This window comes from Varanus komodoensis, unplaced genomic scaffold (genome assembly GCF_004798865.1).
Source record: "Varanus komodoensis strain SLA01 unplaced genomic scaffold, ASM479886v1 scaffold54, whole genome shotgun sequence".
Classification (NCBI taxonomy): domain Eukaryota; kingdom Metazoa; phylum Chordata; class Lepidosauria; order Squamata; family Varanidae; genus Varanus; species Varanus komodoensis.
The window spans coordinates 2039616-2067441 of record NW_025336142.1 but is presented as its reverse complement, the minus strand read 5'-3'; the positions used below and the strand labels follow the sequence as shown (position 1 = coordinate 2067441).

The window sequence follows — 27826 nt, the reverse complement described above, 5'->3', positions numbered from 1 at the left end:
CCGCGGGGAGCCCCGCGCCCGGGGGCGCTCCGCCGCTGCTGCGCTGCGCTGCGCGGGGGCGCGTGCCGCGGGGATCTGCTCCGGCAGCGGGACGGCGCCCTTTCCGCACGCGCGGCGCACCTGGGCGCACCTGTGCGCGCCGTCCTCACGCAGGTCCTGGGAGCCCCTCCCCGAGTCAGGCCTCAGTCCCGCCCGCCTGCACCTGCCCGGGACTGAGCCCTGCTAAAGCCCGGTGGGTCCTCCCGCCGAGGACAGGTAGGGGCCCCCCTTCCCCTCCCCTCCCCTCCTTCTGGAATTGGACATGGCCCAAGTCCCAGAAGAAGCCTTCGCCACAGGCCCCCGCATTGGGGCCGGAAAAGGGGCAGAAAAGTGCTATTGTGTCATGAGTGTAGTTTTCGAGGAAAGCACCCTGTTCGGGGTGCAGTCCTGTGTCCCTTTAGGCAGAAGTAATGCATGCACCTCTCGGCGTTCCCCCGCCAGCGCAGAAGTCCTACGACGGCATGGCTGTGCAGGGCGCTCCAGGAATTGTCCCAACTATGTGACCTCTTGGTAGACAGTTTTTCACTGGTCATGGCTTCCCCATCTCTCAAGTGCCAGCCCTCAGAAAGCCTAGCTATGAACTGAGAAATGGTAAATTTTTCTGGTTTGCTGGAAGAATGGGAAAATCGAGTGCATGGTGCTATATAAAAATCGGTGTTGCATGAAGGTTTTGGCCAGTTGAGCGAGTCAAGGAAGCATATGCTTGCTTGTAGAGGTGATATGTCCATCCAGAGTTAAGGAGCAGGCTTGGTCTCCCCATTACATCAACATTGATACTGTGTTACAAAATCGCTGGTTTTTTGCCCTTGAACTAATTATATACCTCATATTTGCTCTCTCCTCCAGGAGAAGAACTATGTATCGAGGGTTATTGAGAGAGCTAGAGCGTGTTTGCGCATAGCGGGCCTGTTTGCTTGTGTATGTAGTTGTTCTTTCTGTTGTCAACAAATTGCACTAGAAGTGTGTGTTAAAGGCAGTAAGCTGCTGAAAGTGGTAAAATGACACACTCAAAATATATGCGTCCTGTTAATAGTTAGAAAGGGAACTGTGGAATTTGCTATAAAGGCAAAATCTGGAAAAAAAAAGTCCCAAGTGCCTTTGTTATCTCAGCTATGGATTCAGTAGAAGTTCTCAGCAAGTCACTCTTTGTTACCTCCATCAGCATACTTTTAAAAATTAGTATTCACACTTTTATGCCATAGCTGTTTACAAAAAGTAGCACAATACAGAATTAGATTTAGAAATCGGCACCATCAGTCTGTTTGCATAGGGTCTGTGGCAAACCCATAGTATGCAACCTGTTGGTATTTATGATGAAAATTAACAGCAAATGCCACACGAACAGAAGAAAAACTATTAAATGAAGTACCAGCTCTTAACATACCTTCTCTTGCCTGGCCTTTATTCAGTTTACAGGGGTGGTCAGCGGGATCCATGCGCAAATCATCAGAACTGCCTTATGCCCTGAATTCATTTGGAATCTAATGACGCACGTTCAGATTTGGCATGCTGGATTTAATCTAATTTGTTTATGTTTGGAAAATGTGATGATTAAAATATATGATGATCAAGCTGATTGGTGTATCCATTATGTTAGCAATTAATTTTATGAACCAATATATTTCTTGAAATGGAAATGCATTCAGTGGAAGAATTCAGTTGCAGTAAATATTCTGATCTTGTAATGTACAGAGTATTTTCCAAAAGTTGTGGAATGATTCCCATTCTGCAAAAGGGAAGCTGGGGCTAGAAGAGAGACTTAACCAAGATCCCACAGAAGGGGCCGAAAGAAGGAATGGTCCTATACCGCTTCCCAAGAGCACAACGGTGCTAGCCAGAAAGCAGAATTGTATGGTGTACCTGATCTGTGTGTGTAGGTTTTGCTTGTTTGTTTATTCTTTTAGAACCCTAAACAAGTTCTGAATCTTCCACTTCAGATCATCTGAATGAAATGTAGCCCTATTTAATTTAAAATACTTGTGGACCACTTTCTAGGGTAAGAACTCACCCATTACAGCTTTTAACATAAAATTGCTGCTATTATTAATATCAGTGTAGTCATCTTATTTGCTTAAAGCTATCAAGGTGATGTATTACACATGTTCAATATAACTATAAATTGTTATCCGACACTTAGATGTCCGTGTGAAGCTAACTGCAGGCTTCTGTGTAATCAAGGAGTGGTGATAACAGACATTAACTGAAAAGAAATGCATGGAAGGCCTTAAATGAGGTATAGGTATAGTCAAGGTGTAGGCATAATCATCCCTGGGAGAGTTTAAACTATCCATATAAATTCCACCAACACTGATAGAAGGACTAGATATGCAAAAGTCACCATGCATACATTGTGCTGCAATTTTCACTTTTAAAGGGCCTTAGATGGCATCACTGACAAAGCCTTCCTTGGCATCAGCAAAGATTTAAGATAGCGTTATCCTGAAAATGGTCTTATTGCTGGGAATGCAGCCAAATTTCTGTTGGAGTATTATCCTAAAATTGTTTTGTAACTAACTCTGGCCATGTGGCTAAGGATAAACACTGTGCAACCAAGATGCAGTCTCTTGGTGAATATCTCTTTTCTCCTGTTGTTCCAAGCATATTTAAAATACAGCCTTATATGAGTAAATAGTAGCTCTTGATTTTTGTGCTTGAATTCCCAGTTTAGCAAAAGTTGGCTTTCTTGTTTTGAGAATCAGTTCAACAACTCCCCAGCATATTAAGTGATGGCAACAATAATATTAGAGAAAACAAACTACTCCACAGTGACCATATAGTGTGACGCCAACATCTTGTATATTTTGAACCCACGCCTGGGAGTCGTATCAGGTCAGACGGCTGTCAGGGGTTATGCATGGGTTAAACAGTCCTCATAGAAGTCACGGTCTGTTTTATGGTTATGTGAGGGCTTTTAAGGGAGGTAGCACAGCAGAATAACCTGTGAGCAAGAGTTGCCCATGTACTTTGGTGTCCCGGGAGCTAAGTTCGTCATGAATTAAATAGCCCCAAATGAGCCCCCAGGGTTAACTGAGATTGTCCCACTGTCAGTATCAGTGTCAGCTGAGATTGTCTGCAGTCTAGGGATGTTGTGAGTCTTTAATTATAGTGCACAGCTCATTATTTAAATCTCGATGTGCTGAATCCCACAGTAGCCTATCGTGTGGTTCTAGCCTATTCCCATAGCCATCCCTCACCATTACCCCAAACACCATTGTCCTGCACAGGTTGGCGTGTCCTGTTTGGCCTTGTATAACCAAAAGTTCCTGGAAGCAACTCTAGGCACCTTAATTGTCATCTACTCGGAAGCCTGTTTCAAGTTAGAGGTCCTCGTGTATCTTGCTTGTGGGGTTTGGGCAAAATTGCAGGCTCCTAGCAGAGACTCCTTCAGCGTTTTGAATCGCGGGCGGCAGGAAGGGGTTTGTCATCAGAACACTCCATCTGTTTCCATTCCTTGGTGCGGCAATGTCATATTTTATGGTAAATGTGGAGAAATGTTGCACCTGATCTTTCTTGCTTACACTGTGATTATGCTACCCTTCTTGTTAAGTCACTCTAACACGTGGCTAAAAATAAATTACTAATTTTAGCGCAGCTAAGTGATTGCTTTTTCTAGAAGGCAGCAAGTTCCCCGGAGCAGTTGCTACTTTTGGCAAGTTTCCTACCAAACATTTTAAATGTGTGCCATTTCCAGTATGTATACTCTGTTTCAGTATCTGTAATTGAAAGCAGGATGGTCAATGTTAGCTTCCTAGCATGTCTGCTCGTCCCTTGGTGTCTAACCCGCATGTCCAGGACCGGAGAGTGGTCTTCTGCCTGTTCTACCTTGCCACACCTGTTTGGAGTCCCCTGGGGCTCCCCCTCTTCCAGACCCAGGGCCACTGCAGGCCTCTTAGTAGCTCGAGGGCATGGCTTGCAATGGCAGAAGCTTGTGCAACCCTCCCTGAGCTGTTCTTTAACCCAGTGGCGCATCCCTCCTGTAGCCAAACAGAGTCAGGCGTGGTGTGCTAGTTTTCCATGGCTCAAGTGCCCCCTGCACAGAGCTAACTGTGAAATTCTCTTGCATCTGTCCTCAATTATTATTTCCCTCTGTTGAGTCAGCATCCAAGGAGGGACTGTGTCCCCGTGTCCTCCATTTCAGCTTCTATTTCTGAATTGCATTCTGCATTAGTACACAGCTCCTGGCTTCTCAGCCTTCAGGTCTTCTTCAGGATTCCAGACCGTAGACACAACTCTTTAAAACACAAAAAGAATTCAGTGGAATAGCCATACAATTGCAAAAGAAAATGCCAAAAAAAAAAAAAAATCCAACAAATCATAAATCAAACAGAATAGCAATCAACTACTAATTTAAATGTTTAAAATGCAAAGTGTTAATATGCCTAACGGAGAAAGAATGCTTGGATCTGACGCCTGCCCCATCCGTATCTCCTTTGAGCAGGCATTTTGAAGTAAGGGTTTGCCCCATATCATGGACAGACCAGCCTTGGAAGGGGTGACAGCATCTCGTGCTTCCGTCTGGACAAGGCACAACCCAAAGGCCTTTCAGTGTCAGGGGAACCTGTGCCCAAAGCGAGGTTCCAAGCAACTAGCTAGAAAACGAATCCCACTGGGTTTCTGCACAGTAGAAATATCTTCACTCTGGCTCGATGTCCCCCTCACTTGCCGTGGCTTTAAATTGGTCTGCGCTGTGTCCCTGCAACGAGTCCCCTCCGTCCTGCTTAGGCTGCCCCTCGGCTGCTTCCTCGCTGCCACTCGCCTGTTCTGTATTTGGGAAACCGGAGTTCCCCACTTCCCCCCTCATCCCATCTCTGCTTGTTACGAAGAAGAGCTAACAGGGAATGAGATGCTAATTGCATTTCGTCTTATAAATATTTGCAGTGTTTCTTTGCTGTTTGCTGTTACTGTTGCGGATGAGCTCACTTCTCCATTTTAGCTTGCATAGCGTACCGGCCGCTGTTGGGAGGGGGCCCAGGGCCTGCGTATTGGAATCAGCTCGGGTAGAGGCATCTGATCCTGAGCGGGAGGCAGAGGAGCCAAGCTGGACAGAGGGCTTGGCGGCCCTAAGGTGGAGATTCCCAGTCAGAGCGTGGGACCCAGACTTCTACTTCGATTCTGTAACCTGTTCGGCTTTAATACAAGAACTGCCCTTCTAAACTTTCACCTGAGTCTGCTGGCAAAGGCAGGAGGAGGGAGGGACCCCCTTCAGGGCAGCCGTCCTTGTGCCCCACAGCTTGGCCAAACATCCCCGTATTTCCATGTTTAGTTATACACATGTACAGTAGACCCTTATCCTTTTTACGAGTGGCTCGATCTAGATTGTAATGCTGAGTTACTGTTTCCCCCCCCTTAGAAATGCTATGAACAAAAACAATACAAAAATGGACTTAAATTCTGCAAGATGATCCTCTCCAACCCAAAGTTTGCTGAACATGGAGGTCAGTGCCCAATTCTATTACTTTATGCAGAGCATGGGTCTTTTGTGTTAAGGATGCTCTGAGGATGAGGTGGGAATGAAGAAGCCCGTGGGTGGGATTTGAACCACTTGAATCCCCAGAGGTCCTTGCACTGGGGCAATGAAATGATTATTCCTGAACTGCCTTGAAACTGATTATTACTGTACTGTGTGACTTTTCATAGTTATAACTTCTCCAATCTTTCTTACAGAGACATTGGCTATGAAAGGGCTGACCTTGAATTGTTTAGGAAAGAAAGAAGAAGCATATGAATTTGTCCGTAAAGGGCTTCGCAATGATGTAAAAAGTCATGTGTGTATCCTTTCAAATGGTTCAGCAACTTCTTTTTGCTAAAACACTCCCCTCCCCTTAATTATTCTCAAATATACAAGTGGCTTATTTGGTACATAACATTTTATTTTGGAATAATGAGTTAAGCCATAGCAAATTGTCTAATAAGATTATTTGAAAATGTAATCTGTGAAGTCTAGTGGATTCTGAAGTACAGCATATTAACGCCTTTATAAAAGTGGATTCCCGACAAGGAGTAAGTCACAATAAGCTAACCCAATTTCTTAATCATATTACTGGAAACTGAATAATGCAGTACACTGCTCTGAGTTTTTAGAAACTGCTGTAGTTTAAAACAAATGGAATGAATTAATGGCCGATGGATAAATTGTTGGCATCTTGCTGATAGCTTATTATTAATATATAATGTGAGTTACTTAGAATACTTCCAGTATTCTGAAATTGGAAGTTTGTCACACACAGGGTACGGACAGTCTCATTTTTAGAAGAGATGCAGTGGGAAACAGGAAAGCCTTCTGTTTGCAGGGGAGTCTCTTAAAAAGATGCAGCTGGAAGTGAACTTGAACAGTGTTTGTTTTATGAAAAAGCATGCAGCTGTTCTCAGCAGCCAGTGTTGTTGAAAACTGGTGTTATTAATGGAGTCCTGAATGGATGAAAGGCAACATCCACCAATGTTCTCTGCTTCTGGGGCTGCTTACTTCTCTTTCAGCTTGCAGTGACGGGCAGGGGGACTTCTGGGAGAGAGTATTTGCAGCCATATCGCTTGTACTGAACACCTTTGCAAAAGGATTAATAAAATGCTGTTGTTCGCTCTCCATGATATGGTTAGCTCCTTGTTATTTTTTCTGTTCTGCAGATCATTCCCATGGCTCATCTAATGCAAGAAGGGTTTATGTCTCTGTTAGTTCATACCCTTAAAGCCATGATTAATAACTAACTAATGACTCCTTTCAGGGCTACATAAAAAAGCAGATATCTATGCATTTCCTTAACTCTGCTAGGTTGGCATGTTTATGGCCTCTTGCAGCGCTCTGATAAAAAATATGATGAAGCTATTAAATGCTATCGAAATGCTCTGAAATTAGATAAAGACAATCTTCAAATCCTAAGAGATCTTTCACTGTTGCAGATTCAAATGAGGGATCTTGAAGGATACAGAGTAAGTAACTTACATATCTTCACTAGAACCACAATTTTTGTATGGAGATGTAAACTGCGATCTGAATTTTTACTGGAGTTGAGAGTTCTGTTGCTAAGCTTGGAGAAATGTATATATCAACATTATCTTAGTACCTTCTTAGAGACATTGGGTTTGATCCAGACTTAGACTTCAGACAGTGCTGTTGAAACCAGCATGGCTTAAGTTAGTCATGCTAACTGAAGTCTCAGTGATTTTCATTGATTTCATTAAGTTGGACTGTGTCGTAGACCCAAAACTAAATCTGCATCCAACCATAGAATTTAAATTATAAACAAGGAACGACAAATGATACAGAACATTATTCTTAATTAGAAGAAATAGAGGACTAGGCTTGGTTTCCATCTTCCTTGTTTTATTTTATCCTAGGGAAGTGGTAAGGGCAAGTATATACATTTACTTTCTATGTAAACATATTTGGAATAAGTGTTGAACTGTAGTCCTAACTCTACTGACCAAGAGGTCCAGTTGACCCTTTCTGACTGTTTTTCTTTTCTGCTAAGCTTTAATCCTTTTTCAATGAACTAGATTATTTTGCAGTATTAATTGAGAGCAACAGACTTGGATTATGTGGTGTCCCCTTTTTACTTTTATTCATTGTCTGTTTAAAGGAGACCAGGTACCAGCTGCTCCAGCTGCGGCCCACCCAGAGGGCCTCGTGGATTGGCTATGCCATTGCCTACCATTTATTAAAAGATTATGATATGGCCTTAAAGCTACTGGAAGAGTTTAGAAAAACGCAGCAGGTAAAACCTATTTTCTGAAAACGTTGCAGTTATTGTACACAAAACGTGCGACGGTTTCCTATTGTGTTTTAGAATTATAGCACTCTGGGACATAAAACAAAAGAAAAAAACCCACTTCTGATATTTGTGAAATTTTTATCATGTTTAGTGTAATAGCTTGTTTCTTCTAAATAATTACAGAAAATCCATAGGGAGATAAGTGGCTGGTGATCTGTGCGCACTGAATTTAAATATCTGAATTGTGGCATTTGTATAAGTCATAGGAATTCAACAACTTTGACTATATTTTCTTATTTTGCCCAATATGGCATGCCATCCTGTGTCTGCTCTTTGCATGCTTGGGTGGTAACAAGTCCCACTGAGTTGGGGGCTTCCTTTCAACTTTGGTCATCAGTCAAGGCAGAGAATGATGTAAGATATTCAGGCTCTGCTCTGAGCACTGAAATTCTAAATAATCCAAATTAAAAAATGCCCTGCCACCCCTCAGCCGTCTAAATTTGTTCTTCTCATTTCCCACACAGTTGCAGTGTGGCATTTTGTTTCTGGCGCATGTAGGAAACAAAAGTTACCTTCTTTCTTTAAAGGAAGCCAAGAGTCTTAGGATGGGACTTGTACAAACAAACACACAAACAAAGCATGTACTTGGCTGTAGCCTTTGCAAAGTTACAACTAACGCAAGAGACGCAATATAAATAAACGCGCCTGGTTGCTGTCTGGCACTGTCCCACGCTTTGCCACATTTATTTGGCATCCAGTTTAATTGATCACACACTTCGCAACAAAAGCACCCACATTAGCCAAGCTAGTAAATAAAACGAAGAATAAAGTTTACCCTGAGTATTAATTCATGAACAAAGGCGCCAATATAACCAGGGGAATATGTTGACTGAGCTCACGTTTTTTATTATATCAAATTCCGCACGGCCATCCTTGTGTTCTTCGCCGTGGCCTCTGTGCATCACACATATGGGTGCTGCGCCTCCGCAGTGCCCGTGGCCGGAAAGATGCAAAAGCTTCACGGTTTGTTTGTTTGTTTGTTTGTTTGTTTATTAAAACATTTTCATGCCGCCCCATTCGCCGAAGCCGAACTCCGCATCCCTCCTCCCCCGTGGTATAAAAGGGCAGAGACTCTCCGCCAATTTGAGACTCTCCGCCATGGCTCGCTCACCAGCTCCCCAGCCGTCGCTCGAGCCTTCTCTGAGGCCTGTTCCTCCGCAGGTGCGATACCCACAGCGTGCCTCCATCCGGCCCTCGGAAGAATGGGTGCACCCACCCCACCGGCCGCCTCATCGCGAGCCATGGGATGATTATCCACCTTGCGGCTACTACGCCTCGGCGCGTGAGCATACCCTCTCTCCGGCTCCGAGGGCCACTCCCTCGACTTCAAGAGCGACTCCGTCCAGGTGCCCCACTTCGCCTGGCGATTCCTCTTCTCGTCTCCCGCTGCGCTACGACTCGGACTCAGAAGACTCTGAAGTGGCATCTACGTCACCAGACGCAGTGATCTCCACACAGGGCCCCAGCTCGCCGGAGGAGCCCTGTGTGAATTTTGGGGCGCTTATGGCGAGACTTACGAGGGCACTCGAGACTGAGGCCCAGCACCGTTTCGATCCTAACACAGACAAGGTTTACAACATTGTCAAGGCTGAACAGTCTGCCGCCATCATTTTGCTGCCGATCACTACCCTTCGCCGGGCAATGATGGAACCGTGGATGGAACCTCAGTTCCGCTCATTACGAGGCTCCTAGCCAAGATCGTCTGTGACTGTGCCACAGGGATCCCGATCACCCCCGGTGGCCCTGTCAGCCGTGGTTCCCTTCCCTTCTCCGCCTGCCTCTCATGCCTCATCTCATAACTCAGCAGTGCGGAGCTGTTCGCCTCCTGGATCTCCCGTCACTCAACCTCCCAGCCTGGCTCCTTCGATGACCCGTGGGGATACTTCGGTACCGGTGAATCCTGGGACTTCTGCACCTGCCCGACACCGTCCCGAGGCAGCTGCTTCTTCGTCGCTACTGACAGACTCCTCATCGAACCCGAGCACTTTCCGTCCCGATGTCCAGTTCATTCTTCGGTCTGCCCTAAGACCTGCAACTCGCCGGTCTTCTGCGGCTAAATGGAAGCGCTTCGCATCCTTTGCTGAATCCAACAATTTTGTCATCTCTTCGGCCTCCATTGAAACTATCCTTCAGTTTCTCTTATCACTCTTTCAGTTGGGACAAGCCATCTTCCATCAAAGTTTATGCAGCTGCAATCTCCCACTATCGGGGGCAGGTGCAGGGTTCTTTGGTCTTCTCTCAGACCCTCCAGGGTCTGCAGAATCTCCAGCCACCACTTCGACCAGTTATCTCTACATGGAGCATTTCAGTCGTCTTGCAGGCACTTACTTGACCTCCTTTCGAACCCCTGGCAACCACTGACTTACGTCTGCCGTCCTGGAAAACTGCCTTTGCTGTCGCGGTCACGTCTGCCAGAAGGGCTAGTGAACTTTGCGCACGGCGGGTAGATCCGCCTTCCCTTAACTGTCGTAAGGAGAAAGTCATTCTCTGTACCGATCCAGCGTTCTTTCCAAAAGTTGGGTCTCCCTTTCATATCAATCAGGACATTGTGTTACCTGCCTTTTCCCCTTTGCCTGCTACACCAAAAGAACGGTCGTTGCATGCTCTCGACGTTCGTCGTTGCCTTGCCTTTTACAGGCCTTGCACGGAGTCCCTTCGCAAATCCAACCGCCTCTTTCTTGAAGACTCGGGTGGTGATAAGGGCTGTCCTGTTGGTTCGCAGAGACTTTCCGCGTGGATCATGCAGACCATCGAGTCGCGTATCAGCTCCCAAACTCGACTTACCTGTCGCGTCAGAGGGCACTCCACGAGGGCGGTAGCCGCCTCCTCTGCTTTTGCTGCCGGCATTCCAATCCAGGACTTTGCAAGGCTGCCACTCACACTATTCCTTGCACCTCCGCCAGGCATTGCCGCCTTGATGTGCGTGCCAGGCACGGCTGCTCCTTCGGCCAGACGGACCTTTCTTCTGCTCTTCATTAATGGCACCTCCCGCACCTCCCGGTCTGGTAAACTTGTTAATCACCCATATGTGTGACGCACAGAGGCCACAACGAAGAAAGGCAGGTTGCTCACCTGTAACTGTTGTTCTTCGAGTGGCCATCTGTGCAGTCACACAACCCACCCGCCGGCCCCGCTTGGTGTTGGTGGATGGGTTTATATTGTACCGTTTTTTCTTCTCGATAATGGTTTAAAAAAAAATTTCGGGTCCGACAGTCCCCTGTTTAATCGCTCACTTCCGCGAGGGGGCAAACAGTCGGTCTCCAGCGGACTGAGGAAATGGCGGGCGCTCCGCCCTTTTATACCATGCGGGAGCATGCAGGGTTCCCGCCAAAACCGTGCAGCTCTTGAATCTTTCCGGCCACAGGCACTGCGGAGGCGAGCACCCATAGGTGTGATGCACAGATGGCCACTTGAAGAACGACAGTTACGGGTGAGCAACCTGCCTTTACCAAAAGAATTAACCTGAATCGACTACCAGATATGATGGTATATTAAACACTGAGGTCAAACATTCAACAGAGGTAGAGAGGGCTGCACCTGCAACTGAGTGTGTCTTTTTTCTGGCTGGAGATCTAGGAAGCAGTGCTGTTTGAATTATTTGTGGTGGGTAGACCAGGCTTTGCCGTCTATAAAAGAGTCGTGTGATGTTTAACTGAGCAGGTCTTTTGTATGGCCAAAGCTGCTTTCCCCTAAGCCAGGGCTGGGGACCCATGGGCCAAATCCAGCCCTGCAGGGTCCCCCTTCCCTGTTGCTACTAATCATTTTGTAGTTTCCAGCCTTTCTACACTTTGTTCCTGTTAGATCTTGAAGTGCTGTTTCAAACGATTAGCTCCTGTTGATCGACACTGTGCCCGTCTAGTGCTCCACCCCAACCCTTCTGCCTCCTGCTCTGTCCCATTTGCCTTCAGCACCGCCCGTTGCTGGAACCCGGCCCTGAGAGCTTCTCCAGAACCGAATAGGGCCCCTTCCTCTGCATTAAGCCACGGCATCCTAAAGCACCAAGACACGTTGTCAAGTAGCACTCAGATTCTTCACAGCATCTGTTTATGGTCAGCCCAGGCTTTTGGATAGCATGGCCATTGCTGTCGCATTGTACTGTATTTCTTTTTATAATATTAGTATACCACACTGGGGTGGCTTGTGGAAGAAGCGTAGTTTATAAAGGTTAAAAATTGAGGTTTTAATAATTGAGGTTTTATTATTGTACTGTGTAATTTTATATTATGTAAGCCATCCCGAGCGCTTCTCAGAAGGACAGGAGATACATGTCTGTAAATAACTGAATAAATCAGGTAGAGGGCAAATTCGTTAAGCCTTGGACCTATTTCAGTGGGGGCCACTCCTCTCAAACTGTGTTGTTCTTGGATAGAGATACCTGACTACAAAATAATGCACTCCCCTTAGAATGCATGACAAGGTGAGATTGCTTACCTCTGTTTGCTTACTATATCGATATGGTCCAAGAGCGTGGGACTGGGACTCGGGCGATCTGGGTTCTAGTACCTGCTCAGCCATGGGGCCAGCTGGGTGACTTGGGGCCAGTCGCAGACTCTCACCCCAATCTACCTCACAGGGTTGTTGTTGTGGGGGTAAGACTGAGAGCAGCAGAAGGAGAACGATGTAAGCATCTTTGAGTTCTTTAAAAAAGAAAAAGACAGGGTATCAACCTAAAAAATAAACTACTTAAAATATGAATAGCTTGCTTGAAATATATAACCCACTGATACAGAGCAGTTACATTTTTCAGTTGGGACTTGGTTGTAGAGTACAAAACCTTATTAGGAGCACCACATAGCTCAGGGAAAGATCGAGAAAATCAGCTTTTGCTCTGGATTTTTCAAGGCAAATGGTAAATGATGGTTTATGCCCAAGTACCTAATTCAGGTATCCAGTGTCTCTTCATGAACAGAAAACTCATGTCTCCCCGCGCTATGTTAATTAGACTGTTGTTTTCCAGATTCCTCCTAATAAAATTGACTATGAGTACAGTGAATTAATATTGTACCAGAACCAAGTGATGAGAGAGGCAGACCTGTGTCAAGAATCTCTGGAGCATGTAGAAACTTACGAGAGACAAATCTGTGATAAGCTCATGGTGGACGAGATCAAAGGTAAATCGATGTTCTTCTTTCCAGTTCACAAGTGCGGGTTTCACATCCACGCTTCTCAGTGGGTCTTCCTAGGGAGCCGTTGATCGCTTCCCGAGCAGCGGATCTCACTGCTCCCTTGCCTCTTTGTCCTTTTTGTAATGAAAATATGTGTAAAAATAAGTACAAACACACGTCGACTCAGTAACCTCAGTTAATTTGAAGCAGAGTAAAAATGGCTCCGGATTTAAAATGCCACCTCCGTCACATCCATTGCAGTCGTTTTCATAATGGGTGGGGTGGCGTGGCGTGGCCATTCCTGCCACAGGCTTCGAGTTCAGACGAGGTCCCAATTTGCATGGCAAGAACGTGGCATGGCTTACTTGAAGGGCTTGCCGCCCTCCGACCATCCCAGAGCAGCCCCTGAGGGAAGCCCCTCGGCAATGAGTCCCTTGGGTGACCTTCGGCCGTCTCAGCCCGTCCCGCCTCACCTGGCCATTCAGGAGACCCGTAGGTGGATGGACGGTTGTTGCCGCCTTGAGTTCTTCTCGGTCCCCATGCGTCACCCGTATGGGATGCATGGCCGTGCAAAGAACCACAATCACAACTTGCCTTTCCTTGGACAAAAGGCAGGTGTGGAGGCGACAATGCACTGCTGTTTCTCTGCTTGTACAATGCAGATCGAGGCCAGTGAGTGCTTAGGAAATAAAGCTGGAAGCATTGAAAGATGGAAGCAGTGGGAGGTGTTTCCAAACGGTTGTGTCCTGTGCAGGAAGTGGTAAACCTGAGAACCTTGGCTATGTAAAATTGCCACTCCGAAGCTTTTCAAAGCAGGCATGTTCAGGCTGGAGAGAAACTGAATTAGAAAAGCATTTTGGTTGGGCGAAGGCTGCTGGATAGAATGCATGCACAGCAGCTCCAACCTAATGGCCGCAGTTAAGAACCGGCCTTTCTCGTTCTACAGCTGTAATGGTCCCTTCCATGTGTAGGTCCTTTCCCTTCACTAAAGTTGATCTGGGATTTTATTATTGTTTTAGGAGAAGTCTTGTTGAGGCTCGGAAGACTAAAAGAGGCTTCGGAAATATACAGAGAGCTGATTGATCGGAATGCAGAAAATTGGCACTACTACGAGGGCTTGGAGGAAGCTCTGCAGCCATGTGAGCGGGGCAGTTTTGTCTGTTAAATAATTGACATCTTGAAAAATGTAGAAATTGGAACATTAGATCTTGTGGGAAGGAAAAAGTGTATTTGACTGTCATTGTTCACAGTAATGGATCATATTTAACTACTTCAGTCTGTCTGAAGTTGAAACCATGTATCCTAAAACAAACTCATTGTTTGGATCTGCTTCATGAGTTAAATGACTTTTCCTAATGGGAATGAAATGTTGCAGCGCTTTAACTGTTATACTTTTTGTTGTCCTTGAAAACAGTCACTTTGATTTCACTGCCATTTTTAGTAGTTGTCGGTGCCTGTATGGAAGCGAACATTGTGCCCCAAGTTGTTACTTTCAGAGTGCGCACAACTTAAACGGGGAGTATAATGTTTTCAACACATCGTGACTTCTTTAAAATGTCAGCATATCATCCCTAAATAAAACCTTAGTATTGTAAAGCATGTTAATTCTCACTGGTTAGTTTTATGGCACAAACGGGCCTTTCAGCTTTCTCTCCTGTCGTGCTGCTCACTCGATAGCGTGTGAATAGCGACAGGTGTGGTGCCTGTCCGAACAGCAGGTCTTTCCAGTCGGCCAACTCCGTTGACCTGCCTGTTACTACCCTGATGCTTTTCTTCCCTTCCCTCTCCAGAGCCAGTAGCTCTTAATCACGGCAAATGTGCTGCTGAAATTTCTGGTAGCGCCTACACTAGTCACGTTGGGTAATTTAAAATGGATATTCAGTCCATACCTAAAAAAATTCAATTTTATATTTACTGTTCACCACTAGACACTTTAGAAGAGAGACTAGCAGTATATGAAGAAATAAGCAAGAGACATCCAAGAGCAGTTTCACCTAGACGATTGCCTTTAAACTTTGTCACAGGTAACGTTGCCTACAACTTTCTGAAGCTATCTAGAAAAGGTCCATTATTTAATACTTCTTATTTTTACCGCTGCTGGATGATTGCCCTTCAACCCAGTGAACTTCTGAATTTTATATTGCAGGTTTGACTAAACAAAGCCCAAATGCTTTGGAGATATAAATTTGGCCTGCATTAGAATTTGATCTAAATGTTCCTGTTAAATCTCCCAGGTCCTAGTCTCACACCCTTAACCATTGCACCGCACTGCCTTGAAGGGTTTAAGTTAACTCCTTTCTGTGCCAAAAGATGATCTTGCACATGCGTCAGTCAGAGGCCAATTGGCTGGCTTCATCGCGTACTTTATGTCTAATCACAGTAGACTTGCCCTTTGCTATTGTTGCTCAGAGTGATCTTGGCTAGTATCCAGAATGGTTCAGGAATTGGAATTGGAATCCGCATGAAGCCTCTCTTGAAAGGCTGTCATTTTGTGGACCCCTTCAGGATGTCACTGATTCAGTGCACACATTTACTCTTCCATTCTGTTTAAAAAAAAATGAATTCTGTGCTCTGGCAGTCCAAAGAGAACTGAACTGTGGGCTGGATGTCCACGTGGTGGGCATGTCGTGAGCGGAGCTGGCTGGTGCTGGAGGTCAGACTGGATGGCCCGGGAGGCCCCTTCTGGCTCACTCTGTTTTCTATGTTTTCTAACTGCAGTCTGTTTAAATTATGCAAATTTGACCATCCTTTTCTGAGAAAGGCCCATTGCAAGTCTTGTTCTGAAAGCAGGAATGATTTGTAATTTCAAAATGAGTGGGGCATGGTTCTTGTCAATGTCTTTTAGATTCTAACAGTTGTGAAAATAGGAGACATTACATCTTTAGAGTGTAACCAAATGCAATTTTGTTTCTAGGTGAAAAATTTAGAGAACTAATGGATAAGTTCCTGAGGGTAAACTTCAGTAAAGGCTGCCCACCCTTGTTTACCACTTTGAAATCTTTATATCATGATACAGAGAAGGTAAAAATCAGATTTTGTTTCCTACATATGCATATGATCATAGCTTTTTGTACAGTGGTACCTTGGCCCAAGAACTTAATCTGTTCCAGGACTCTGGTCATGACCCAAACTGGTCGTGAGCCGAGTCAAATTTCCCCATAAGGGTCAATGTAAATAAGGTTAATCTGTTCTGCAACTATTTTTTTTACTCACAAAAATTTGAAGCAAAGTGACAAAGAACAACAAAGATCATGGCCATCTCCCCCACCCCCAGGGATTGTGCAGGGGGGTGGGGGGAGAGGGGCGCAATTGCGGCCCTCTCCCCCCCACACACACACACACATGACCGTGATCGTGCCCGTGCAGGGAAGGCGGGCACACTCGCGATCATCACCCGATGCAGAGTTCAAGACCTGCGGCAAAATTTTTATGAAATTTCTGTTCACAGCCCGATTTGGTCGTGAACTGAGGCGTTCATGAGCCAAGGCACCACTGTATTTTTCAGATAATTTGCCAGTTATTGTTGCTTTCCTGTCTGTCTTGATTTCATTTTGCTTTGCACTCGTTTGGGATATTCATCAAATTCAGAGAGCCATTAGATGCCTAAGAAAGGGAGAACAGAGCTGTTTCACATCGGTTTATATTTCCTCTCTGCATGTTCCATTCGCGTGCCATCGTCACTTGAGAATTTGCTTCCAGGCACTACTTGGTGTAGTCTGGTTTTTACAGGCTTCTGCAACTTTGCATATTACGTCTTCGTCTTGTGCCTGTTTACTTGGAAGTGGGCTCAGGGGGGTTATTTTATAATACCTGTGGGCAGGACCACAGCCCATCGGCCTGGATGTCACTTGCATCACTTGTTCGCATCTCATCTTTCGTCAAGATGAGATGAGGTGTTTAGACGTTTTCCAAAAAGCAACCTCATATTCCTGATTACTCCGTCAGTCAACCTGCGTTGCGGGCGGGGGAAATGCCACTGTATCAGTAACAGGGAAGACCTCCTTAAATCAGGACTTAACCCTGAGTGAGCAGGTTGATTCGGTGTGTAAGGGTTGGATGGGGGTGGTGTAATTTAACCCAGCAGGCACAATCCAGCAGGCTGAGGGTTGCGGAGACCTGCCTGTGGAGGTTCCAGTGCAGCTGTCGGCAAGCACCGCATCGGAACAGGCTGGGGACTTTGTTGGTGCACTGCCCACCCCGTAGCTCAGCCGCCTCCCTGCCTGAGTGAGCAGAGGTGATCTTGGGGCTGAGTTCCTCCACCTGGGCTTCATGCCCCCAGGCACACGCCTCCTTCCCCCACCCTTGCACTGCCGCAGTTGGAATGCTGCTTCATGTTCCGTACTGTCAGTCTCAACACTGAACGTTGACGCTTGCACTACCCTGTATACTGATTGCAAACATTTTCTCAGGGCTCGGATATTTATGTAGCCAAATGTAGATATTCTCCATGCAGAGGAGCAATGGAATCAGCAGACATGGGAAAGGTTTGCAGAAGGACAAAAGTTTCATTATACGTATGTATATGTATATTGTGATATGTATTGCCATACCCGCCTATTGGCGAAATTCGTGAAGAAGCTCGGTTGCAGTGAGCAAAACAGAGCAAGCATTCAGCAACTCGGCCGCTGCAAACTAACGGAAGAAAGCGAGCCTTCCCTTTGTCCTTGCTGCAAAGATATTCAGGTTCAAATCCAGAAGATCATAGGATGGATGTGTCTAATCACTTCTTTTAATTAAGTGTGCGCTTGTCCTGATTTGTCTGGGAATGAATCTGGTGTGTGTGTGTGTGTGTGCGCCACCACTGCAAGAACACTGTGGTTGTGTAAAATTTCTTCTTAATGCTTGAGAAATACTATTTATTTGATGAGAAATGTGATGTATCTTGATAATTTGAGAACCCGCCTCTAGTGTGATCATCATATTAACATTTAAAAATCAACTTGTCAACTATCTTTTTAGGTTTCTTTAATCCAAGAGCTTGTTACTGGTTACGAAGCCTCTTTGAAAACATGTGACTTGTTTAGTCCATATGGTAAGTTTCAGTGTTGCAACTGAAATATCACAATTGAAACAGAAATAAACATTTTAGCATTTAATTATGTGTCTCCAATTTAAATGTTTTCCCATATTTTCTGAACTGCTACATGTGTCGTTACAGAAAATGGAGAGCGCGAGCCCCCGACAACGCTGCTTTGGGTTCGTTATTTCCTTGCACAGCACTTTGACAAACTTGGTCAGTTTTCCTTGGCTTTGGAATATATTAATTCTGCAGTTGCAAGCACTCCAACGCTAATAGAGTTGTTCTATTTGAAAGCAAAAATTTATAAGGTAATAACTCTGTGTTCAGCACACGCTGTTCGAAATATATAAGGGTTGGATCCAGACTTTATCATGCTTAAATTAGGCAGTGGCTCAAACAATGGACACCTGGCCGATGGAAAGGGAGGCAGGAACCTTTCTCAAAATGCACCCCTCGTGCAGCACCACATTCAGCTTGAGGGGGCCGGGAGCACGTTGGCTTGTGGGTAGACCCTGAGGAATCGAGGCTCTGCCAGAGCACTGGTCCCATGTCCATTCCTTCAAGTTCCAGGGAGCTTAGGGCAAAGAAAGGATAACAGGGACAGTTAGAACGTAAATGGCCGAAGACTTTGAGCACAGCTACGGATCCGTTCATTTTGTGGTGATAGAGAGCACAGAAATAGTCTTTTTCTGTCACCACCTACTCCAGAGGAGCACTTTTTGGAAAGTTTGATATGTAACGAGGCCTGTTGGGTTGGATGAAGTTTTTATTCTATTGTTGCATTTTTGTTTGTACTCATTTTATTATCGTTTTAATCAAAGTCTGTTTATTTTTGAGTTCTTGCCTGCAAAGATATATTTGTGTACATCCAGCAATGGATACATATGAAATTACGACTTATTAGCGGTTTCACATAGGCCTTAACAAAAATAGACAAATATATAAATAAGCATCCATCGATATTCAGATAAGCCACCAGTTCAAAGACTAGGTTATCCTGGCTTCAGCCCATTGCATTATTGGAGAATTTAGCCTTCCAGTGTTGTTTTATTTGAAAATAAATAGTGGACTGTGTACTAAGGAAATGTTTTTGTTTGCGTGTTTGTTTTTCATTCAGAAGGTTATTTACTCAACATTTGCAAGCAAAAAAGTTTTTTGCATGTTCCATCCCAAATAATTGTTGCTATTATGTCTTGAGAAACAAAGGCATTTTTATTATGTTTTTTTCCATTAATGTGCTCCGTTTCATAGTTTTTAACACTGTTTTCTGATTCTGTCATTTCATATAATGTAGTATAAGATTTGCCGAAGTTTTGTTTCCATAAAGTTTTGAAAAATGACAAATCCCTGTGAAAGTCTCTGCGTGTTCCTGTCTTTATTACATGAAACACATCAGCCACTGGTTATTACATTAAACTATACGTGGCGCAGTGGGCAGCATACGCACGTTTTAAATAAACGCGTAATAAAATAAACGTGCAACTCCCTCGGCAGCACGTCGGCAATCGCAAGGAGGCAGCCAAATGGATGGACGAAGCACAGTCTCTGGACACGGCTGACAGGTTCATCAACTCCAAATGTGCGAAGTATATGCTCCGCACAGATATGGTGAAGGATGCAGAGGAAATGTGCTCCAAGTTCACAAGGGTAAGACACACACGCACAACTGGATTTTGATTGTGTATTTGTTTATGTTCGAAAATTCGTTGGATTCAGACTGTTACCATAAAAGGTCTACCAAATGACTTGTCCAATATGTCCGGTAAGGAGAACTTTATCATAGGATGGTATGTTCTAAGACAGCCTCAGTTTTACTGGAGATAAATTTCTAAAATGTTCTAGGACAACCCTTTGAAGAAGCTGAATGTTTTAATGGGAGAACGTACTTGTTGCGTGTCCGTGGAAGCACTTAATGTCCGTGTATGCACCTCTTAGGAAAGGCACCAGTCTGGTGGTTCTTTAGCTAATCCTAAACTCCAGATTTAACAGAAACAAGGGACTGTCTGCAATGCCTTACTAATATGCTTCGGGGTAACCCTTATTGAACGGAGTGGGTAGATATTTATAGGACTGCACAGTAAGTCTTTTGAAAGTACCTCCCAGCTGAGTCTTACTTTCACATTGGCAAATTCCATATTGTTTTGTTCTGATATTTGTCCTCCTCTGTTTTGTATTCGCCCTTACCTGGACATAAGCCCCGCTGAACTCAGTGGGACTTATCACCAAGTCGATATGTACAGGACTGCGGAATGTTTTATTTTGTCTCTTCACTTAGTGGACTCTTCACTGAAATCCCCCGTATTCTTGAAAAGTCAGCCATTAAGTACTCAAGTGCCCATCTGCAGTTCTTTCTACGCACCGCTTGCTACCCAATGGTCACTTCCAAGCGCTTCCCTTATCTCGGGGCCTCCCTTACAGTGAAAGCGACCAGACTCCTTTGATGCCCAATAGTGCTTCACTTTTTGAAACCTGTTGCTGAACAACGTCTTCAGAAAAGGGGAAGGTAGCACTTGGAACAACTGGGAATCCAGAAAGTAGTCACTGTCCAAATAACTGCAGCAGTGTTTAGAAAGTGGCAGTGCTCCTCTGTCTTGTGGGTTGTTCTATATGGAAGTTAAAGAATTTCTGGTTCCACACAAGACTCTTTTTCCCTAGGAAGGAACTTCTGCCATGGAGAATCTCAATGAAATGCAGTGCATGTGGTTCCAGACGGAGTGTGCTCTAGCCTTTCAGAGATTAGGGAAATACGGAGATGCCTTGAAAAAGTGCCACGAAGTAGAGAGGGTAAGTAGGTAAACAGTTCGCCTTTTCCTTGCTCCCATTTTCCTTACGGGGCACGGGCTTTTTATGCTTGGCATCAGAGGATCGTTCTGTTGAAAGGTGGCATGAGAGCGGAAGCACCTGTAACTCTAGACACGCCCCTTTATTTATGTCCTTAATGTTTTTGTATCCCGCTCTTCACAGTGTCTCCGTGCTACAAAAGTAAATGTTGGAACATTTATGCGTAGTCACGGAAAGCTAGCCTGTAATCAAGTGTGTTTCTGGCACTTGGCAGCACAGCACGTGCTCAGCAACCGGCTTTCCGAGGAGGCCACTCCGAGGAGAGGATGGCGAATGTGATTCTCCCTTAGCAGAACTTGCTGACCATCTTCTTTGTCACAGCTAGGGGCATCGTTCTTGCCCGTGGGCTTTGCAGCCGGAGAGGAAGCCAAGGCCTCGCCATGTGGTTGTAAACCCTGGGCTGAAAAGGACTAGGGGCGTTTTAATAAACAGGACTTTTTTAATGTGAATATGAAAGGCCACCACCACCCGTGTTCTCATAGCTTTGCATTTGTGACATAGTACGGATGAAAACTTATTGCAGGAAGGAATCCTACGGACGTGGCTTAGCAGGTGGCTGTTTGTCAGTGGCTCTCCCACTAGCCCGAACTGGCAAGACTCTGGCTGCGAGGGTTTTCCACACTGGATACTTAGTGCTTGTATGTCAAAAGTAAAAACAGTTGTGTTCATTCAGGAGAAAAACATCTGAAGCTCACAGCTGGGCAGCACCTGTATTAAAGCCAACCGAAAGATTGCGCAGGCTTTTGCTTTCTCCAGCGCTCTTTACGAGGCTAGGTGGGGCAAGAAGCAGGAATTCAAGGGGGAGGTTTTGTGGTGGCTCCATCAGACCCATCTCCCAACCAGAGAACACCGGGAGAAGAGCCTTCGCTGGAATTCTTTGAATTCCTTCATGGTTTCAGTGCCTGCCAAGGGCATCCCTGTCCTGAGAGCGCTGCTTGCTGAGCAGTCCTGGTTTTTAAAGTAATAAACGTGTAAAGAAAGAAATTGCATCATGAAAATATATCTTTTTATGTTTGTTGTTGAAGCACTTTTTTGAGATCACGGACGATCAGTTTGACTTCCACACCTATTGCATGAGGAAGATGACTCTGCGTGCCTATGTTGACCTCTTGCGCTTGGAAGATGTTCTCAGGAAACACGCCTTCTATTTCAAGGCTGCCCGGTCAGCGATTGAGATTTATCTGACGCTGCACGATAATCCACTAGCCAATGAAAGCAAAGAGCAAGAAGTAAATTCAGGTATTGAAGCAGTTATAGAAGCTACTTTGAATATAAGATACTTTGTCAGCATCTGTAAAGCTTTTATTTAAAAACATGTTCCATTTTTGGTAGAAAACCTTTCTGCCAAAGAACTTAAGAAAATGCTTAGTAAGCAAAGACGAGCACAGAAGAAAGCTAAACTCGAAGAAGAAAGAAAGCATGCGGAAAGAGAGAGACAGCAGAAGAATCAGAAGAAGAAACGGGACGAGGAAGAGGAGGAAACCAGTGGTCCCAAGGAAGAGCTAGTTCCTGAAAAACTGGAAAGGGTAAACTTGAATTCTGCTTTGACCTCATTTATGCTTGTTTATCCAGATCTATCCGGACTCCTGAGCCTCACAGTTTTCCACTGCAGAATGCTGTTGCAGCCTTTAAGCACTGTTTCAAGTCAAGCCAGAACGTTTGCCAGAAGGCCGAGCCGTTTTCACACTGCTGTGACAAGTTGCACAGTACCAAACTGTGTGCATGCAGTTGCTCTTCAGTCTGGAATGAGACAGTTGATCAGCCACCTGCACATACTGTATTTATTTATTTATTTATTTATTTAAAGTATTTGTACCCCACCGTATACACAGAAGCATCTCAGGGAGGCTTTCAGAAATCAAAACGAACAACCCAACAATTAACAATCGTTAAGAATGTGCATTAAACCAACAATATCATTTCACAAATGAAAACAGAACCAAAACAGAATCAAAATCAAAAACGGAAGCAAAATCAAAATGCGACTGTGGAATAGTTAAAACCAGATTAAAATTCCTGTCATTTAAAATTTAACATTACAAATGGCGCAGATAAAGAATGCAGTGCTGTACATCTGAATGTCTGATCAGATGGACACTGGTGGCCCTTTTGTGGTTTTAAAATCCACTGTAATTTTTGGGGCGGCTGGAAGACGGGCCAGGGTGCCGAGCGTCTTCAGAAGCCTCCAGGCGCTCCTTTCTGGTGAGGACCGAGGGTGCCGGGAGCGACCCTTGCCATTGCCCCGTGTGCGAAGTCAGGTTGAAGCCGACGTCATCTGTAGGAGCTGCAGTGGTGCCTTGGCCCACGGACTTCATCCGTTCCAGGACTCTGGTCGTGACCCAAATTGGTCGCGAGCCAAGTCAGATTTCCCCATAAGGTTCAGGTTTTTTTAATCAGAAAAACGTGAGGCAAAGTGACAAAGAGCAACAAAGGTCGCGGCCATCTCCCCGCCACCCCAGCGTGACCACGATCACTCCAGTCATCCCTGCACACACCTGTCATCCCGGTGCTGGCGGGGGAGAGACGGGCGCAAGCATGGGCAGGGGGGGGGGGGCGCAATTGTGCTGGGGGGAGAGATGGCCGAGATCGTGGTTACGCTTGTGCAGGAAAGACGGGTGCGATCTCGGCCATCTCCCCCCCCCCACCCCCAGCATGATCGGGGCCATCTCCCCAGTTGGGGGTGGGGGGAGATGGGGCAATTGCAGTCACCACCCAATGCGGAGTTCACAACCTGAGTCAAAATTTTTATGAAATGTTTGTTTGCGACCCGATTTGGCCATGAACTGAGGCATTCCTGAGCCAAGGCGCCACTGTATAAGTTGTCATGGCCCTTGCTTATAACTAACTCAGATTTCTTTTCTTGAAACAGGTTGATAATCCATTAGAAGAAGCTATTAAATTCCTTATACCACTTAAGAATCTTGTGGCAGATAACATAGACACGCATCTGTTAGCATTTGAAATCTATTTTAGAAAAGGTAAGGTTGGAAGTGGGTCATTGTGGCATAATTGCATATGTACATTTTCCCAGTACTCCCTAAAATGAATATTTAGATAAACCTAGCAGAAAGTGTAAATCAGTTTTATATTTTTAGGTGTAATGTGATGTATCATTAATGGTAGCAATGAAATGAGTTTAGTTTGCTTCATGAATCCAGTTGGTTTCTTGCCATCTGATAGATGCTCATAATCATAATCTAATGTACGTGGCCATATTGAAACAAGCACAAAGCCTTGTTTTAACCCCTTGTGGTTCTTTTCTTCCCTTTTTTCTTTCCCTGCCCTCCTTTAGTCCTTGCATCACCAAATTGCATTGCTTTCCCCGTTACGACACTTCAAGAATTTTATCTCCCTTGTGGTCCCCTTGGAAAAAGCCCTCGTGTATACCGTGGACATACCTCAGCTTGACTGCCGCCATCTCTGGACTTCCACTGCCTCAGCTTGCTCTCCTCGTGTTTGTTTAGCATTCTGCTGTGAAGACAATCCTGCTTCCTTGTTGTTCCAACAAAGTCATGCCCACCCTTAACTCCTCCCCCACACCCTTCACAAGCTGCCCGGTATTATCTTCAAACCCTTCCTGATTTTGCCTCTCCCATTCTCCACGTTTCTGTCCCCGCACATCCCTCGCTTGTTACCTTCACACAGCCACCGTTACTCCCGAAGTGACTTCTTGCCATACTTTCCTCAGTTACCTTTTCCGTTACGTTTCCGCTCGGCTCCTTGTCTGCAAACTCTTCTTGTAACTGAGCCCAAGCGCATGTAATCGCACTGTTGCCTGTTCTCCCCTTGCCTCCTGGCCTCACACTGTGCTGACTCCTTTATGCTTGTTTCTCCACTGTAACGCCCCTGCAGACACTCGCTCTTTAATTCATTCTCTCAAGCGATGCAGGTCCGCACGCCTTGCGTGTGCCTCATGAGTAAAAGAGAGCACATGCGTGCAGGGTAGGTGTGGCGAGGGTGAGACATTCATTAAGCCCAGACAAGACAATCAAGCATTTGATGTCAAATAAAATTGTATGAACTAGTGTTCTTGTGTTGATGCAGGAAAGTTTCTGTTAATGTTGCAGTCGGTTAAAAGAGCTGTCGCGATTGACAGTAATAACCCGTGGCTACATGAATGTTTGATCAGATTCTCAAAATGTGGTAAGTGCCATATCAATACACGGACTGGTTGCTGCACTGTTGTGCGTAAGGGTTGTAAGGGAGGGCGAGCAGTGCCGGTTTTGTCCAATGCTGGCAACAGTGTAACCATGGTTTTTTAAATGTATTTTTAGTGTCTGATCACAGTAATTTGCCAGAAATTGTGAACAAAGTCCTAACCCAAGAAATGCAGAAGATCTTTACTAGTAAATATTTGGAAAGTTTTAATGAAGAATTTCTTAAGCGCAATTCTACCTCCATACGGCATCTGCTATCAGGTTGGTTTGTACTTGCGTATTTCTAAAGTATTTGATTGTAGGACTGAAAGTATGTACAGCAAAGTGCAAAATGAGTCCTATTCAATTGGCCTAAAAACCCATCTGGCCTGCACTTCACTTCTTACAGCAAAGAATCACATGTCTACCAGAGGCTCATAAACAAAGGTTGAAGACAGGCAATCACATCTCAGCTGTACAATCCAAGATAAAAATCAGCTTTTGCCTGTGCATGCAGACTCTGCTGTCCTCCTTACACACAAGCTTCAATTAAACCAGGATATGATTTCATCCAAACCAGGTTCAGAACAAGCCAGGTTCTTAAATCACACTTTTAACTTCTTTTTCCTCCACTGCTTTTCCTTTTATGCTGTGCTTCTTTAGTGGATTCTGTGCATTAGCACATAAGAACATCAGCACAGTCTCCAATCAAATTATAAAAATCCCTTGATCCATTTCCCACTTAATTGAAACATGCCTCTTTCTGCTTCTTTAGGTGCCAAGATGATGTATTTCCTGGACAGTTCAAGACAAGAGAAAGCTATCACTATTGCTACCAGACTAGACGAGACTGTGAGAGACAAAAATGTGAAGGTAAATCGTTACTGAAATAATAAAACTAAGGTTCCTCGATGCATTCATGAGCCGTATGCCTCTTAAATGCGTGGTTTGAAATGAATGTTTCAGATGGTCTCAGTGAGTTTCCGTAGGAAAGCAAATTGTGCTACAGAAGGGGAAACTGGTGGGCTGGGACACGTCTTCACCAATTAATCCTCACTGGAACTATTTTGTCATGTGTCTGTCCAGACTTTAACAACGGTTTTGGAATCCTTACTCGATGGCAGCTTTGGAACATGCCACACCCAGAGCGAGGAGTACCGGATAGCATGCAACAAACTCTTTCCCTTAGCATCTGCCTTCATGACGCCCACAAACGAAGATGATGCTTCCTTCGCGTCAATGAATCACATGGCCATTAATCATGGTGTACTGTCCAATGAAATTTAAAGCCAGATCTAGAGGGCTTTCACCTCTTCCGGACTGGCTAAGTACGGATCGCGTGGTCTTCGGCAGGACACGCTGGGTGTCACGCAGAGTCCGCGGAAAGCAGACGGACCGTGCGGCAAACTCCTTCTCCCTCAACAAGAGCTGCCAATATTTATGTAAACACTTATCTGAATAATACTAGTCATGTTTATACTTGTACAGTTACAAATCTTTTTATCCTAAATCATGGAGCCTGAAGATTGACTATTCACATAAATGTTGTTACATATACTGATAAATACAGCCATTTCTTTAAACGCATTTCAGATGGCAAAAGTTGGCAAACTAAGATGGATGTAACGCTGCATGCCGTATCTATTCTTTTCCGCTCCTTTTCCCCCTTTCTTTGTTTCGTTCTGTCTTTCTTCCTTTCAAAGCATAAATCCTAATTATAGGTGGTAGCAATTTTCTTTCAATATAAATTGTATGGAAACAGTACAGGTTAATTTGGAGGTATTGTTTGTTTTTAAATTGGTATATTATTTTGAAAAATGTGATCTACTTTTCCCATACCCATTTGTTTGAACAGTTTATTCAACACGTTAAAAACATTCAGTACCCATTATAACTGGTTAGATTCTTCTTTCTTTACAACTTGGCCATTACGAAACATTTTTCCACTTCAGAAAAGAGGGTTGGGAACAGGCAGTCTCAGAGAATACAGTCCTATCTAGATAATTCTGCTATGATGCTAAGCTCCTTTAAAATTCGCAAGAAGTAAACTTCAGTTCCACTCTTCTTGAATTGTCGTTGCTTTATGAGCGATAAAGCAATTAGCATTTATGATGTCCTTTTTGAAAACAAAGTGAGCACAACGAGTCTGACCACAAATCACAGTTAATCCTTTGTTCCTTGTACTCTGGTGCATTAACCTGCCTGAACTGCACATGCAGCACATTTCAGTTCGACTGTCTCATACATCTTACTTCAGGATGTACATGGCTATTAATGTCAACTTCATATAAACCGCTCTGAAAACTTAAAATACACTGTGGCTTGTACAGAAATCCATTTTCTGAAAAATAATGAAACCAGTTTGTTTCCATGTTGTGGTTAATGTAAATATTTAACTAATATTGCTTAGGCCCTATGCAAAAGTCAAGAAGGGAAGTTTTATCAAGATGAATGATTATCATTAAGGCAGTTTCCGCTGTCATCTGTTTAGGATCAATAGTTGAATGAAAACTCACTGTAAAATAAAGCCAACTGATGTAATGCTGTAATAAATTATTTTGTACACATTGGTCTGGTCTTGTGCTTGCATTCCTACATGGCAAAAGCTTTGTAATCTTTAAAGTATATGAAGATTTAATATGAAATTAGATTGGCCATAGCAAATTAATTTGCTTTCAGTCTGTTTTATTAGAAAGGTGTGTCACAGATGCACCTGCAGTTGCCTTTGTTAAAGAGGAAAGAGGTCCAAAATCTTCCAAGGCCTCACACACAAACAGCTGTTGACCGCACCGTCCCTGGTCTTTGCAGGAACAGAAGAACAATTTCTGCTACCTAAAAGATTTGGACGGTGGAGTATCACTTTTGACCATGACAAAAACAGTTAAATTCTACTGTCTGCAGAAAAGTGTGGGGATTATA

The 27826-nt window shown here is 44.6% G+C and overlaps 1 protein-coding gene across 5 annotated transcripts; it reads left to right on the top strand.

Moving 5' to 3' along the window:
- Positions 1-201: 201 nt before the first annotated feature.
- NAA16 (N-alpha-acetyltransferase 16, NatA auxiliary subunit) lies at positions 202-27474 on the top strand. Of its 5 annotated transcripts, none has more exons than XM_044448219.1 (20): positions 202-2035; positions 5390-5474; positions 5704-5808; positions 6806-6963; positions 7614-7748; positions 12763-12916; positions 13930-14049; positions 14839-14934; positions 15825-15931; positions 17870-17942; positions 18069-18238; positions 19425-19577; positions 20586-20714; positions 21797-22010; positions 22104-22297; positions 23641-23749; positions 24816-24914; positions 25046-25189; positions 25683-25780; positions 25994-27474. In XM_044448219.1, the coding sequence occupies exons 2-20, from the start codon at positions 5438-5440 to the stop codon at positions 26192-26194; spliced, it is 2496 nt and encodes an 831-aa protein (XP_044304154.1). In that variant the 5' UTR covers positions 202-2035; positions 5390-5437; the 3' UTR covers positions 26195-27474. The 5 variants fall into 5 exon arrangements, 4 of the variants coding, with proteins under 4 accessions (XP_044304154.1, XP_044304155.1, XP_044304153.1 ...); XM_044448220.1 differs by lacking the exon at positions 202-2035 and adding an exon at positions 2124-3516 and having other exon boundaries at positions 5704-5804; positions 6934-6963; XM_044448218.1 differs by lacking the exon at positions 202-2035 and adding an exon at positions 2124-3516.
- The last annotated feature ends 352 nt before the right edge of the window (positions 27475-27826 follow it).

Coding starts and splice junctions, on each gene's coding strand:
- NAA16 (XM_044448218.1), top strand. Junction 17,943..18,068: donor TGACTTGTTTAGTCCATATG/GTAAGTTTCAGT, acceptor GTGTCGTTACAG/AAAATGGAGAGCGCGAGCCC. Junction 25,781..25,993: donor TGAGAGACAAAAATGTGAAG/GTAAATCGTTAC, acceptor GTGTCTGTCCAG/ACTTTAACAACGGTTTTGGA.